We start from the raw sequence: 16,664 nt of genomic DNA on the forward strand, positions 1-16,664 counted from the left end.
CTAAATAGACATTTCTCCAAAGAAGACATACAGATAGCCAATAGGCACGTGAAATTATCTCATCATCGTTAATTATGAGAGAAATGCAAATCAAACTACAATGAGGTACCACCGCACATGAGTTAGACGGCCGTCATTAAAAAGTCTACAAATAACAAATGCTGGAGAGGGTGTGGAGAAAAGGGAACCCTCCTACACTGTTGGTGAGAATGTAAGTTGGTGCAGCTACTATAGAAAACAGTATGGAGGTTCCTTAAAAAACTAAAAATAGAATTGTCATATGATCCAGCAATCTCACTCCTAGGCATATTTCTAGACAAAACTATAATTCAAAAAGATATATGCACCCCTATGTTCACAATAGCACTATTTACAATAGCCAAGACATGGAAAAAATCTAAATGTCCATTGACAGATGGACATTCATGAAAAAGAATGAAATAATGCCATTTGCAGAATGGATGGACCTAGTGATTATCATACTAAGTGAAGTAAGTCAGAAAGAGAAAGACAAATACTGTATGTGGAATCTAAAATATGACAAAAATGAACATATCTGTGAAACAGAAACAGATTCACAGACACAGAAAACAGATTTATGGTTTCCAAAGGGAAGGGTGGGGGGAGAGGGAAGGATCGGGAGTTTGATATCAGCAGATGCAAACTAGAATATGGAAAAAAAAAGTTATATTAGTCATTATTTACTACGTGCTAGACATCATGTCTAGGACCTTACCAGGATCAATTAATTATTTACCACCTCAATTAATTATCTTTACAACCCCTGAGGTAAGCTGCAAACATCTGCCCAAGGCTCAGAGAACTTGCCCAAGGTTACATTAAGCTGTGAAGAGCTGGGCTGTGTATTGAGGCAGAGTGACTTACAGAGCCCAAGTTCTTAAAACATATATAATATACCAGCAATTCAATGAAATATAAAATTGAAAAAACTACCTTTTAAAGTAATAGCCATTTCACAAAGGTATTTACTTCATAAGAATAATATTAGCCAAATTTGGTATCTAACCTAAAATCACTGGAAAAAATTTTTGTAATGCCAAATTTGAGATTTCAATTTTGTCTTGTAATTGAAATATTTAAAATGATGTGGTATTATATAGCATAATACATATGCGATGATATGTGGACATTTCAATAAGTGAAAAAACCTTATTAAGATAATATTTACCTGTAGATGTTGAAACTTGAGCAAACCACAACCATAAGTCAACAAACACATTTTGTGTAAACTGTGAATAAGGGAGGTCAAGACAGCCCAGGATAACTCAGGATAGAATTCCATCAATTCTGATTCACTCACACCATTGTGACTAACATTTACAAGGCAGAGAATCTAGGGAGAAAAAAGAATTAACAATGATTATAAAGCACTTCTATTAGTAACTAACAGCCATTATTTCCACAATTCTTTTAAACTTATTAACTTATTTGAATTTATCATTCAAGTGATTTAATAAACTAAGAAACAGATTTCTTAAAATGAAACACACTTTCCAAAAGGCACTAATAAGATAGTGTACATATAAAGTCTAGCACACCAAAGATAACACACATATAGAAAAAGTTTAGTGAAAATTAAAACTGCAGGAAATGTATTATTAAAACTAATGACAGAGTTCTGATTCTGAGAAGATGGTGGAAGAAAACAGTCCTCCTACTACAAATGCCTGTTAATGTCACATAACACGTAACAAAACATTTCCAAAAGCACAACTGAACCTGCAGAAAAGAAAGGGAAATCCCCCAAGTATCCCAAATAAATAGGAAACTGAAAATTAGAGGGCTAAGTGCTGGAGCTGCTGTCCCTGGGTGAAGTGAGGAGAGAGGATAAGCAACAGTCTCGTAACTTAGCTTGGGTTTTCACATCCACAGTCAGGATGGAAGGGGAGCCTTTAAGCTCTGTGAAGCAAATGAGCTGGAACTATGATAGAATGCTTGCCAACACAGGGACCTTTCAAAGGCTGTCCCCTTAGTGATGGAGTGCCTGAGGGAAACAGCGAACAGACAGAAGACTGTGGGCTTAGAGGCAGAATGAAAAGTCAAACCCAGGGGAACCCCCAACCTGAGAAATAGACATAAAAATGGATCCAGGTTAAAACTATAAGAGTTCTGCAAGGTTGCTAGTAAATTTCCAAAAACTAAATTGAATAACCAGAAACAAACAAGTTTAAAATGTTATTTTAACTATAAAGTCCTTAGAAACAAATTTTAACAAAAGATGTTTAAGACTTTTATGGGGAAGAAGATAAAATGTTATTGATAATCATCATTCAAGAAGATGACTAAATAAATGGAGAGCTATTTAGCTTTCCATGAAGGAGAAGACTTATATGATAATTTCCCCCAACTTAGCCTCTAAATCCAATGCAACTACAATTAAAATTGCATATTGACAGGAATAAAGACACAGACCTACTAGAGAATGGACTTGACGATATGGGGAGGGGGAAGGGTAAGCTGTGACAAAGCGAGAGAGTGGCATGGACATATATACACTACCAGACGTAAAACAGATAGCTAGTGGGAAGCAGCCGCATAGCACAGGGAGATCAGCTTGGTGCTTTGTGACCACCTAGAGGGATGAGATAGGGAGGGTGGGAGGGAGGGAGATGTAAGAGGGAAGAGATATGGAAACATATGTATAACTGATTCACTTTGTTATAAAGCAGAAACTAACACACCATTGTAAAGCAATTATACTCCAATAAAGATGTAAAAAAAAAATTGCATATTGAGTTTCCATGGCACTTTGCTGAGCCAATTCTAAAAATACATGTGGGAAATTAGCCAAGACAACTGTGGAAAATATTAAGAGGGGGTTTGCCTAACCAAAGTTCTAATAGTTAAGACAGTGGTATTGACAAGGAATAGTAAATTGGAACAGAAGAGCCTAGAAACAGACTCTTGTTTATATGTGAGCTTGATATTTGACAGATGGCATTCCAAATCAGTAGAAAAGATGTATTAAGTACAATGAACAATTAACTAGCTGTATTTTAAAAGATTGAGAAGTAGGTTCCTGGGAATTCCCTGCCGTGGCCCAGGTTCAATCCTTGGTCAGGGAATTAAGATCCCGCAAGTCATGTAGCTAAAAAAAAAAAAAAAAAAAGAAGTAGATTCCTTCCTCACACAATAAATAAAAATATATCATATGAGTTAAGGACTCACACATGAAGAACAAAATTATAAAATATTTTGAAGGGAAAAAAATATAAGAATACTTTTATGATAGCAAAGGATTAAAAAAAAATGAGATACAACAGGCATAAGCCATGAAAGAAACTGTTGATAAATCTGACTTCATTAAAATAAAACTTTGTATAATTACACCATAAAGTTAAAAGACAAGAACAGGAAAAAGACACTGATTTGCAAACTCTATAACAAAGGATTTGTATTCAATATGTAGAACATTTAAAAACTCCTAACAGATCAACAAGAAAAAGTCAACTCCGTTAAAAAATGGGTAAAGGACTTGAACAAGCAATTCACCTAAGAGGAAACAAGAATAACCAAGAAGCATGAAAAGATGAAAAATCTCCATGATAATCAGGAAAATGCAAATTCCCTGAGATATCACTTCTGGCCACAGCACACTATGGTAGTGGGTATAGTATATGCTCGAATCATATTTAGCATTACACGGATTTACTGTTTACTTCAATTCACACACAAATACAAACAAGGCAAAATAATCTTCACTTTATAAGTTTACTACACTTTACCTGTTTCATTAGCTCTTTATCCATATCATTTGTCATGGACTCCTGGATAGATCGAAGAACAAGTCTATATAATGAAACAGTATCTTGACACTGGAAACACTGAAGAAGGATTTTATCTAAATTGCCTGCTCTCCCAGCACTGTTGGAATTGAGAACAGATTTAATTTCTTACAGTCTGCCAACATCTGCGAAAAATTTGGGGTAAATAAAAACAGTGCTCTATTTTAACTCTGTTTTGCACTGTTTAACTGATAACAACAGGAATTCAATAAAACATGGCACAGGAAAACATTAGTTTTATGGGGCTGCTAGAGTCATCACAGTTATTTTAGTGTATTACCATTTAATTCAATTCAATAAACATATGCTGGGACTTAGCTATGTATCAAGTAATTACTATACATTATGGAACATAAAAATGAGTAAGACATGGTTCTTATCACCTAGAGGCATGCTGCCTACATACAGGAAGCAGGAAAATAATTATAAATAAGTATTATTAGTTAGCCATGCAAATTAAATTAAAAAAAAATAGAACCAGAATTTGGAAAACATCAGGCTAAAGAAAATCAGTAAATGGGGTTTGTTTTAAAATATTACACAATATTTACCAGTAGTTTCCTTTTTAAATACAAAGATATGCAAAGAATAGGGAAAAAACAAAAAAATGGTTCCATAGTCCCTCTTAAAAGAGATAATTTCAATAACTATTATGAAAGGCATGACTCTTGAACTGTACTTATGCAAGCCACTGATGTTCACAGATATACCGCCACAACTCTGGGGACAGCAAAAATATCAAATATCATGGACAATTCAAAGTTTCAGAAGATTTTTTTCGTTTCAAATTTGGTGCTTCAGGTGAGAATGTGGAATTAAGAGACAAGAGTACTAGATTTAATGTCTAGAATATGATTTGTGCTAGGATTACAACCTACTGTAATGAATACCAAAGCAAGTGTTGATCTTTTTACCTCTGGTTGCGAACAGACAGAGTAGGTGAGGCTGTACTGAAGAAGAAGTAAAAGTAGTAAAACTCTCTACTGCTTATCTAAAGGCAAATTATGAATGGATTTCTAAAATAGAAGACCAATTGTAAGATGAATGGCTTATCAGGACGTGGGAACAGAGACAATTAAAAATTCCTACCTACATACCTACCTACTGATAGTGAAAGACACCTGAAATAACATTTTTATGCCTTAATTGTCTCCTCACTTTCTCAAAGCTAGGGGCCTCAAGGAGGCGACAATGAGCACTTCTGGGTGGGCCCCAAATTGAGGGCAAAGATGGCCTTCTTTTGCAGTTGTCTCCTCACTTTCTCAAAGCTAGGGGCCTCAAGGAGGCAACAATGAGCACTCTTGGGTGGGCCCCAAATTGAGGCCAAAGATGGCCTTCTTTTGCAACCTCCAGTCAGGAGAAGGTTATTGTGATGAAAACCAGACAGATATATCCAACAAGTTCGGATATTCAAGGACTAGCAGCAATCTTCAGTCATAAGTCACATTCTCATGGTTGTTAGTATCACTGTTAGAATAAACAGAATCTTAGTGGCCCAAGAGATTGTCATAATGATCAGTTTTCAGTTTCACACGGTGAAGAAGCGTTCTGCAGCAAACACAAACATGCTGAAGATGACATAAAATAACCACCACTTACCACGCAATCATTTTGCCGAAAAGAGTGACATAAAGGGCATTGCAGGTTGTAGCAGAACGACAGTGTCGTTCTAGCTTCTTCTCCTGCACCAGTTTACCAAAAAACAAAACAGAAATACAAAACCACCCTGGAATTAAGCGGTCTTTACAACCAAGCCATCAACAAATATCCCTGCAGAAATAACACGGTTCCTGCCACCTCATCAGCGGCATCACTGCCGTGTGGTAGGTACTGGACCACAGATGCCGTCAAAATGCAAATGCTATTTTGCTTTTAAAATACTGCTTAATATAATACAGTAAACCTTAAGAGCAAAGTCTTTTTTTATTGCTTCTTCTATATCTGTTATTAGTTTAAGAGTAAATGCATTTAAGAAAGTAATTATTACTAAGTTCCAATTTTCCTTAGAACCATATAGAGTACTAAATTGAATTTTAAGTCTCATATAAGGTGTTTTTAAAAGGAAAGCTATAGAGAGTAAAAGAAAGCAGCAAAATTAAAAATACTTACCTGCTCTTTACTCAGTTTAATGTCTACAGAGTGGCATTCTGCGATTATAATAGATTTTGCATCTTTAGGATTTAAAGGGTCAAGATGAAGTGTAGGCCACAACCTTTTATTTAAAGAAAAGAAAAATGAAATTCTCTTTTAATAATACAACAAAGCTGTAATCTACCCAAAAGACTAGTCAAAGTCCATTACAAGAATTAACTTTTTATACTGCCTTCATAAAATAAACAAAATTAATCTCTGTTAATCATATTAATAGTATTTCATTTTTTAGCAATTAATCACAACAAACACTGTTATAAATAGCTTATACACGAAGTGTATAACATTTCCAGTTCTATACCATCAGTAAAACAACACAGGTATTAGTGCCTGTGAGGAATAGTGTCAGACAGTCTTCGTCCACAGATTACTTGTAATCCAATTAGAATTTACACCCTACAACATCCATTCTCAATGGGGAGGTGAAAATTGTTTGTTGGGGAGGGGAAATCTTACTCTTTTTATGCATAAAGCACAAATATACACACATATCTATTTATATTCATGAATTGATATATGATATATGTATGGTATTAACACTTCTTGGTAGGAAGAAAATCACTAACGGGCTCCTAGGGTGGGGAGGCAATAATAGGTCAAGAAACACTGCCTTACAGAACTCAACCACCGCAGTCCTTTTTGAGGACTGTTAAGGTGAGCTTACATTTCAGGACCACAGGTCTCTGGTCTATTTTTCCTAGCCCGGCCTTCCCCGTTTTCCTCACCCATAAATTTAACTGCCTACTAGACATCACCAATTGGAGCTACAATTGGCAACTCAAACAGACCATGTCCAAAGACAAAAGTCATGACCTTTGCTCCACAAACCTGCCCATCCTTTGTGTTTCCCATCTCAGTTCATGGAACCACAGTTTACTTAATTTCTCAAGCCAGAAACCTGGGAGCTATCCTAGCTTTCTTTCTCACATCTCTGATCTAACCTCCCACCAAATCCTATAGATTGCATCCTTTTCTTGAATTTGTCCACTTCTCCCCATCCTCACTGACATCATATGAAAAATATGAGAAATACACATATCAAAAACCTTTCTTTGTTTATACTTTAAAAAGTTCATGTAATCTGAAAGAATTAAATTTAGCACTTACCTCCATGCTGGAGGGCATGTTTCCACATTCACAGAAACAATTACTCTTACATTCACTGGCAGTGGATCTATCAGCCATTTCATGTGTTTTTCAACTTGCTTAAAAATATAAAAACAAAATTCCATCTATTAATTCAAAATATTTCAAAAGCAACCCAATAACAGCTCCCCAAGTAAAATGAAATTCTCATTAAATTTCTCATTATTATTAAGGATAAAATCTTATTTTTTGGATGATTTATCTCAGAATATTAGAAGAACAAGTGGCAAAACACTACTATCACTGATCTGAATTCTGGGCATGTAAGGAAATGTCAAGGCCCTAAAACCATGTCAAAATGAACAATATTTGCTAATTGTGAAAATACAGTTGGTCCTTCCCAATAAGATACTAACATCTACTGGCATATATATATATATATATATATATACTGGCATATATATATATGTATATATTTTATCCACATGCTTCCTCTCTAGAAATTAAGCAGAAATAAAAGAAACAACATCAACATTTTCTTCTCACAAACATATGATTTAAATGTTTGCTATAGTCACTACAAATTTTTGTCTCTTTCTGAGTATATCAACAGGTTAAAAAGTGAAAACATACCTGAATTTGATCTATAGAATCAATAATGATGATGATGCTGCCTTGATGACGGGCAGAGAGTTTTTCCAGCCAATGTGGAAATTCTTCCAGAAGCTTAGCAGGATCCAATGTCAGAGCAGATACTGACCAAGAATGCTGCATCAACTACAAGGTAAGAACACATGCAAATTAAAGTAGCTATACTGTATCACAACTGGTGAGAAGTATTTCTGTCTCTGCATTTTAAACCAAAATTGTCACCAAAAGGACCCAACTGCATTGAGTATAATTTTTAACCTTATGCAAAACCAAAACAAATGTGTAATACTGAAAATTGGTTTATCATCAGGTACTCAGGCCTGACAACTTCTGAATCTAAATAAAATTTCTGATAACTCCAAAAGATGGTGTACTTTTCTACCTTTAGAGTCAGTCGTTTAATAATCAAGGAAGACTCTGAGCTGGTTGACATGGGCCTCCCCACAAAATGAGAAAGAATTAGTGTGTTAGGGGAATTCTTCTGTTGTAACTGGATCCTGAAAGAAAAAGACCTTTTATAAGACTGATGAAGCTCCTTTACGGTCAACAAAAAAAGAATTCACAATGCATTAAGCATCAAATGCTACCTGTTAGTAATTACATGGTCAGTCAATTTTGAATTAATACGGGAAATTTCCATTTTTACACCACTTTTAGATTCTTTTAAATAAACCATTAAAAATTATAGCTTCATTTTAATTACAAATTGGTGTTACTAACGTAAACCAAAACACTATACATTTGAGGTTAAAGTATTAGTAAAATGAGCATTAACCTTTAATTACAAGTATGCTATTAAAGGAAAAAGGAAGTTTCTTTGTTAAGTACAAAAGTAGTATTTCCAAACATAACTCTGAATAACAGGGCAATAAAAAGGAAACAACATACACCAACTCCTCAATGTAAATAATAACTATAAGTGAAAGGAAATGGTCTTACCACTTGTTTTTCAATAATATGATGAACTAAAATAAAACTAAGAGTTTATTAGCTTATATGAACCTTAGTCCATAATTTGAAGAACTAGTTTGCATTCATAGTAAAGATTATCCTTTATTTTGATATTCTTTATGATTTATTCCACTCTAAATAGTCAGTCTTTGTCTTGTTTCAAATATTTAAAATCCCAATGAAACTTTTAAGATGAAGCCAGTAATTGAAAATAAAGGCACATGCCCTCTATAATTCACCTAACTCCATGCCACAGTGACCACTCCCTTAGCTCTGACCTACATAATTTATGTACACAATCACAAATGCTCACATTTCCTATTCCTTTCTCATTCTGTATCTTCTCTCTAACTTTCAAATTGTATATATCTCAGGGCATGAGTCTGTTATATTACTCCTTTTGCTTTTTTAATGTTCAGTACAGGCCCTGCAGCAAGGTAGACATTCAATAATTCATTTTGTTGAACGAGCTCAGTAATTCAAATGATGACAACGTTAACAATTTAATTGCACTGAATCATACCACTTTGATAAAAGAAGGGACTTTCCAGAGCCTGGTCCTCCAGATACAAGAAGGGGTGGAATTGGTGCTGGTGCTGCCACTAGATCATTAAGGCGCTGGTAATACTAGAAATAAAAATGAATTTAAATTGTGAAGAACATGCCTCTTAGAATACGAAATAGAGTCAATTTCTGATTATCCTCTGAAATCAGTGGAGAAAAGCTGCATGAAAAAATGAAATCTACTTTTAATCAATAGCACCCTCATAACTGCTTATTTTTATGGCTGGTTAAATATGTCCAAAGTAGTAAACTAAGAATGGGCCCCAATTTCTCCTACCATAGTATTAATGGATGAGGGGCAACCTTTCAGATCCCCACGGGGCTTTGCACCATTCAGATGTCCTGCAGAATGCTGCAGAGAGACTACTGCATTACCCCAAGTTCCTGAACCATGGAAAGTACCACAGGTGGCCTTGAGGGCACCAGCAGGCACCCTACATCTCATGGTCAGAAGAACACCTGTCTAGAAGAACACCTGTCCTGTCTCAGTTTCTAGAGAAACAAGAGAGGGTCTTGTCTGGGGCCTTGGAGTCTCCCAACATGCTACTGAGAACCAAGCTAGGACACCTGAGATCTTTCTGAAACTGCATGTGTTCCATGCAAAGCCTGAGAACTCCTATTTCCTAGGCTTTCCCCAGACAGGAAAACCTCGTTCAGAGCTGAAAAGGACATGCTCAGAAAACTGAAATATCTCAGTCGTTATAAAGGAGTTTCCAAAGTCATCTTGGGGGTTAGAATGTTTATTAAGTGTACCAGTGGTCTAAATGATAGCTGATAAGGAATCAAAAGAATGTGTAATACATAAGTAGTTTATGCGAGCTTTAGGGTAGCAGAAATTTCCAGCAACTACAATAAATAATTACTTGGTATAGTTTTTCAATCAATTTTTCTGTTTGTCATATCATATTCCCCAGGAATTCAAATATTTCTCATAGAAATGATACTTCTCAAGAAGAAAAGGGCTTAATTGATTTATGACCTTGTAAATCCTAACAATTTAGTTCGTGGTCCCAACTAAAGCCCATTTATAGACCCATGTTTCCCACATTAAGACCCCTTGCCATAGAAGAAAGCATAGGATTTGGAGCCAGAAGACCTAGGTTAAAATCTCACATCTGCAATCTACACCCTGTATGCTCTTAGGCAAACTATAATCTGGACCTTAGGTCCTTCATTTATATAATAAAATAGTGATAGCAATGCCTCTCTTATAAAATGACAACAATTTAACATTTACCATATGCCAGGTACTGTGCCAAGTGCTTTATGTGCATGACCTGATTTAGTCCCCCAAACAACCATGTGAGATAGGTGTTATTAATTATCCTCATTTTACAGACAAGAAAGTCAAAGTTTAGAGCTAAGTAACTTGATCAAAATCCATAGTGAGGAAATGGTGGAACCAGGACATAAACACTGACAGTCTAAATTATGAAAGTCATTAAAAATCCTATAAAAATACAGCTGTTAGTGACAGCTACTGTAATATTCTTCAAGATATTAGTTCTTATATTAATTTTTAAATATTATTAAGTATTTTTGAACTTGAACACAGATTCTTTGTGCACTTCTAGTTTTGTTTATTTGCTTAGATATTTAAGGATGCTGAAGGACTGACCTGCCTACTGCATTAACTACTCTGCTTTGTTTTCTGAATGATTGATATTTTGATTCCTCCAAGAATTGGAACAATAGAGAGCCTTCCTATTTTTATCAAGTTTCCTAGGTATCCTAAACTTGGTCTGGTGAATTGCAAATGGTAGCATAATAAACATGTAGTTGATAAATCCTAATCTGAAACTAAACATGTTTGATATTCATAAGTATATTTGAATCTCACACATCTTTCACATGATACGAACCTAAGCACATGTCTCAACATGGATAATTAAGCCATGAGGGTAGATACTAACACAACCCTTAACCTTGACTATAATTAGGTGAAACCACAATTATGATACAGCCTTTAAGCAGTAACTGATCTTTGTTGGAACAATACTCCAAATGCTTACTTTCTCAAATCCCAACTCATGGGCTGAATTTGAAGCCTGCTGAAAAGCTTCCATTTGCTCTTGTTCATCATGCATGTCCCACAGAACATCACCAAAATCATCTTCTTCTGGAATAGAGTCTTCACTGCCCAAATCCTTAGTTTCCAGGTCTGTAGTTTCAAAGCCCAGGATGTCCTGAACACCAAGAGCAAGCACACAAAAGCAAACAAAGGAAGTGAAGACCTTGTACAGTATTGTCAGCACACAGGCCTAAGGTGGCCCTCACCTACCTCGGAGGGCAAGCCCAAACCTATGGCCTTTGTATGGTACCTCCAGGGATCAATTTATAACTATAAAAATAAGTAATAGTTTAAAAATAAAGAAGTAAAGAAATATTAAAATAATAAAAACAAACACCACTCTCATTCATTAAAAATAAAGTTAGAGGGAATCTGGTTTCTGAAAAATGTTACACAATATCTTTGGTTATATCTGGCTGGTGAACAATTTTAAAGACCGTGCTAATGTCTAAGAAATATGCTGCTTTACATTTTTACAAGCATTTAATTACAAAGATGGGGTTTCTTGATATCAAATATCTCTGCTATGATGTCTAGTCTTTATATTAATCACTGAAAATATGTTATCCTACAAATGGTAAAGTTGGTCAATATGTCCATTTTCACTTACTGCCATTTACTCTGTTCAATTCATCTTATTTTGGGGCTCACTCTTTTTCTCTGATAACAAATCTGCATACTTGTAACACAAGTTAATTTACAAAAGTAATTTAATCCCTTACTTCTCAAATAGGGTCCCTGGTACTCTGAGGGAGGGGCCAGCAGGTAAGGATAAACACAAGCTAAACATCTGGTGCCCATTTTACTTGAAGATAGGGAATTATTTTTCTTTTTCTTATCATTATTAGAATTTTTGCTGATACATAATTTTAAATGATTTTTAATATTAAAAAAAGGACAGGTAAACATCAAGCAGAATATATAATTCACATAAAGTTTCAAGATAATACTGAGACATCATAGAAACTTTCAGTTTGAGACACCTCTGTGATCCACGGTCTCAGACACCTAGAGGTGTGTTTTCACCCCTCTCTATTGCTAGGGGGATAATGTGGTAGAAAAATTCAAGATAGATTTTTCTAATATACAAAAACTCAAGGTGCACACAGAATCTAAGGAGACTCTCTGTTGAATAGGGTGAACATTATCCCTCATATACTTCCTTTTTACCTACCACTTTTGTAATCCATTTTATACTTAACGGATATTAAAACATCAAATCGTTTGCGAGACAACTGACAGATACAGATACATGGTACTGGGAATAACACAATAATACCACCAGATGGACTCTTGCCAGAAAAGAGGGCACTTTACCCCGGTATTGTTTTCAAAAAAAACCAAACACGTGATTTTCTCTGGAAAACCCAATTTTACTGAAATCACTCTTAAGATATTTGAGCAGAAATCTTACAGGGAATGCACATTTACCTGTTTAATAATCTTTTCTACATAAATATAGGTTTTATAGACTCCTTCTGCAGGATCTCCTGAGTGATCAATGATCTGGGGGGAAAAAAAGAAGTTTAACAACAAGAAAAAAACAAGACTAACAGGAGGAGGAGGTGGCGGTAAACACTTTTAGAGTGCTTATATGTTAGAAACTGTTCTATGTACTTTGCATATATTAGCTCATTTACCCTCACAACCCTATGAGGGAGGCACTGTTATTCTCTCCATTTCATAGAAGAGGAAACTGAGGCAAGTTAAAAAACTCGTCTAAGGTCACACAAGGGATTTAGTGTGAACAATGTTGCAAATAAAACAAAAAATATGCTTTCTGTTTTGCTTATGTGTCCATCTGAGAAAGTGACTGGAGTTGGTGATACCAAAACTCTGTCCAGAACCTGGTGTCACCACTGAAAGTCCACTTTGGTCTGGATGATGCACACACCTGCCCATTTTGACATGTGACAGCAGGAACCTGTTAAGGAAACAGATAGGTGGGATGGTGTGTGCTGGGGCCCTGGTAGCAGCGTCTGCGACCCCACGGTGCATAGTGAGGCCATGGAGCCTCTGTCCCTGCCAGCACTTGGATGCAAACAGAAGTAAACTTTATCATGTGGAGCAGAGAGTGTGGAAAATGTTCCTAAGTTTGGCTTGATTCTTTTCAGCTCACAGCCTTGGGGGAAATAGTTTTTATTTTTTTCTTCTTGTCCTATAACCTGAACACATAGGTTCATATAAAAGCCCTCCCTGAATAGTGCTTGCTTTCTGCCTGTTTGTTTCGGAAGGGTAACCAGGGTAACATGAGGAAATATGGAAGGGTTGGGGTCCCAGGTTGTAGTGGTCAGAGGGAACCAACCTTTCATTCGTAGGAGACAATGGGACCCCTTCTGCTTTCCCCTGTGGGCTGGGGCCTGGCACACAGTAGGTGCTCAACAAATCTGTGGGTTACTTATGGAATGGTACAGAGGAGTGGTGGGGGAGGAGCCATGTGCCAAGGTGGAGGGAAGCTCCACGACCTTCACTTGGGGGACAGGTCGGGGAGCTGGTACAGAGGACAAGGCAATCCCCCCACCGCCGCCCCAACTGTCACTCTCAGTTCCTCCCCTGCTTGGCTGGGGGGCTTGGCCCAGGGTGAAAGGAATGGTCTTTTTTCAAGAAAATTCCAATGGCTGAATTCTCACACTTCTGCTTCAGGTAAGAACTTGTGGATACCTTGCTAATCAATTCACCTTTGTGGGTATGAACATTCCAAAGCTGGGAAAAGCCCAACACCAGCCTTTATTGTTTTAATCACTCTGCTGAGTGTCCCTTCTCTTGATGTCCTGAATAAAGGTCATGTTTTTTTTGTAAACACACAGACACATACATACACACGTACACATGTGTACACACACGTATGCATGCCAACACATTGACACACACACATGAGTTAAACAGCTACTTTAATTTCATCTTATGTATCTCTGTACCATTCAATACACATAACCTTCAAAATCCATCTTTATGCCAATAAAGCAAAGAAGTTTATCCTACATTTAAATTTATAATCATAGTAGAGAGATCTTATTTGACTCCTATATAAAAAAATGCATCCTCTAGTATACTAATTTTTAAAAGCAATATTTATAGAATAAATAGAAAAAAGATAAAGATTAATATCTTTCGTTGTGGCACCTAGTGAACTAGGCTGGTACTAAAATAATTCAAACAAAGAATGAAATGGCTCTGGAGATTAACTGTAATAAAAATGTACTCTTGTCTTAGACCCTTCACTATGTTATGCTGGCCTCAAGAAAAATGCCTGTATTCATATTTGATCTTATTTTCTGGCTAGGCATAGAGAAACAGAAACTTCGACAAAATCCTAGAGTTGTTTTTGATTGTATTCTTAACACTAACTATAAACATTTACTATAAACATTTACATTAAACATTTACCAGGTTAGTAATGTAAAGCCTGTAATCTCTATTCTAAAATATATCCTACCACGCATCTAGGGATGATCAAATCCTTCTACTCATCATCAGTTTTTGGCTTTTCCCAATGCTTTCAGCAAAGGTTACCATGAAAAGGCTCCTCCTTACACTAATCCTTGGTCAATAATAGATAGAAGGACTCTGTGCTTGGGAAAAAAGCACAGTAGAGATTCTGATTTATCCACTACAGATCATACACTTTTGAGGCACATATTGCTGTTGATGCCTCTCTTTCTCTCATAGTCCACAACTAATCTGTTAGGAAATCTATTGGCTCTGTCAAAATTTATCCAGAATCCTACTGCTTTATTTTTTTATTTTTTTGCGGTACGCGGGCCTCTCACTGTTGTGGCCTCTCCTGTTGCGGAGCACAGGCTCCAGACGCGCAGGCTCAGTGGCCATGGCTCACGGGCCCAGCCGCTCCGTGGCATGTGGGATCTTCCTGGACTGGGGCACGAACCCGTGTCCCCTGCATCAGCAGGCGGACTCTCAACCACTGTGCCACCAGGGAAGCCCCTTACTGCTTTTTATCACATCCTCTACCACCACCCTGGTCTAAGCCACCAGCATCTCTCATTTGGATGATGGCAACTGCTCTCCACCTCTGCCCTATGCCACTACCTTCCCTCCAAACCACAGTCAATTCTCAACACAGTCAATTCTTCCTCTTTGGTTAAATCCTTCAATGGCTCCCCACCTCACTCTAAGTAAAAAAAACAAGGTTCTTCAGCATCGGCCCCAATGACCGCTCCTACTTATGTCCCCTCACTCGTTCTGCTCCAGCCCCGCTGGCTTCCTTCCTCTCCCCAAACACGCCAGCGCCTCTCTCTGCTAAGCATGTTCTTAAAAAACACCTATGAATTTTACCTTGGCTTTGTTGGTCTTGTTCAGGTTAGAAACTTGATCAATCAGGTGCTGGACAGAGTCAGAACTGACTTTCCCATCTTCCAAACGATGATAAATTAATCGTGGTTTGCCTTCAGGGTTTCTCAGAAAAGCTTCTTCACAGTCTTCCAATAACAGGCTAGATTGGAAATCAGTATTTCTTGTGCTATGCTGCACTGTAGCAGCACACAGTTAGTCAATTAACCTAAGTGCCAAGAAGGGGGATTTACTACAATGACAAGTGGCCAGAAAAGGCCCTGCTGCAGAATAAGCGAAACTTTCCAAAAATGGATGTTTTTATAGCTCTGTTCTAGCTTAGTGTCAATATTAAAGTATAATATATTCACTAGCAGACAATGAGAGTAGGTACAATAAATTAAATTTTAAAGCATACATAATTTAAATTTTTTAAAATCTAATTTAAAAAAACTTCTCAAAAATACTGTTAAACATTGCTCAAAATAATGGTCCATACTCATGAGACTTTGCAAATAAATGGAAAACCTAATTCTATTCACAATTATATAATTTCAAGTTAAAACACAAAAATCATCAGCCTCAAGGTTTCAAGAATTTTCTCTTCTCTAATCCTTTAGCCTTTACTCATTCAATAAATGATCTGAACACTTATACCCCAGATACACTGTAAGAAAGATCCAGAGGCAGATGGGGAAGGTTAGATAGCTATTAATCTTGACTGTGGTAAAGGTTAAAAAAAATTCTAACTATGCTCAATGTACTGTAACTACAGTTTGTACTATTCCTATTTAAATTCCAGAAAAATCTTCAAATAACCTACTAGTGTTTTCTACACCACAAGGAAAACTAAACAATTCCCCTTTCTAAAAAGCATTAAATGAAAGTTTGTCTAGAAAGGCAAATTACTGTGTGTATACAGGGGAAAGCCATTATATGATTCAGAATTTGCATAAAAAACTAAAATACCAGCCCCAATATGAAACAGAAAAAAAAAGCAAAAAGAAGAAAACAGAAAGAAAAGACAACATGGTTTTAAGGATTAAAGCATTAACAAGAGAAAAACAACAAGTGACATATACTATCACCTAAGATAA

At 36.4% G+C, this 16,664-nt stretch overlaps 1 protein-coding gene across 5 annotated transcripts in view; it reads right to left on the bottom strand.

Moving 5' to 3' along the window:
• Positions 1-16,664, bottom strand: part of NPHP3 (nephrocystin 3) — a 51,559-nt gene that overhangs the window by 25,261 nt on the left and 9,634 nt on the right. For all 5 annotated transcript variants that reach the window (XR_004349573.1, XM_032629596.1, XM_032629595.1 and 2 more), the window contains exons 7-17: positions 15,574-15,730; positions 12,712-12,786; positions 11,222-11,395; positions 9,169-9,272; positions 8,077-8,191; positions 7,677-7,820; positions 7,065-7,162; positions 5,916-6,018; positions 5,406-5,488; positions 3,747-3,885; positions 1,190-1,354 (exon numbers count right to left, since the gene is read on the bottom strand). Coding sequence is in view for 4 of the 5 variants with exons in the window: in XM_032629596.1 (XP_032485487.1) it covers positions 1,190-1,354; positions 3,747-3,885; positions 5,406-5,488; positions 5,916-6,018; positions 7,065-7,162; positions 7,677-7,820; positions 8,077-8,191; positions 9,169-9,272; positions 11,222-11,395; positions 12,712-12,786; positions 15,574-15,730 (1,357 nt within the window). In the remaining variant the exon portion in view is untranslated. The remainder of the gene's footprint in view (positions 1-1,189; positions 1,355-3,746; positions 3,886-5,405; positions 5,489-5,915; positions 6,019-7,064; positions 7,163-7,676; positions 7,821-8,076; positions 8,192-9,168; positions 9,273-11,221; positions 11,396-12,711; positions 12,787-15,573; positions 15,731-16,664) is intronic.

This window comes from Phocoena sinus, chromosome 4, assembly GCF_008692025.1.
Source record: "Phocoena sinus isolate mPhoSin1 chromosome 4, mPhoSin1.pri, whole genome shotgun sequence".
Lineage (NCBI taxonomy): Eukaryota > Metazoa > Chordata > Mammalia > Artiodactyla > Phocoenidae > Phocoena > Phocoena sinus.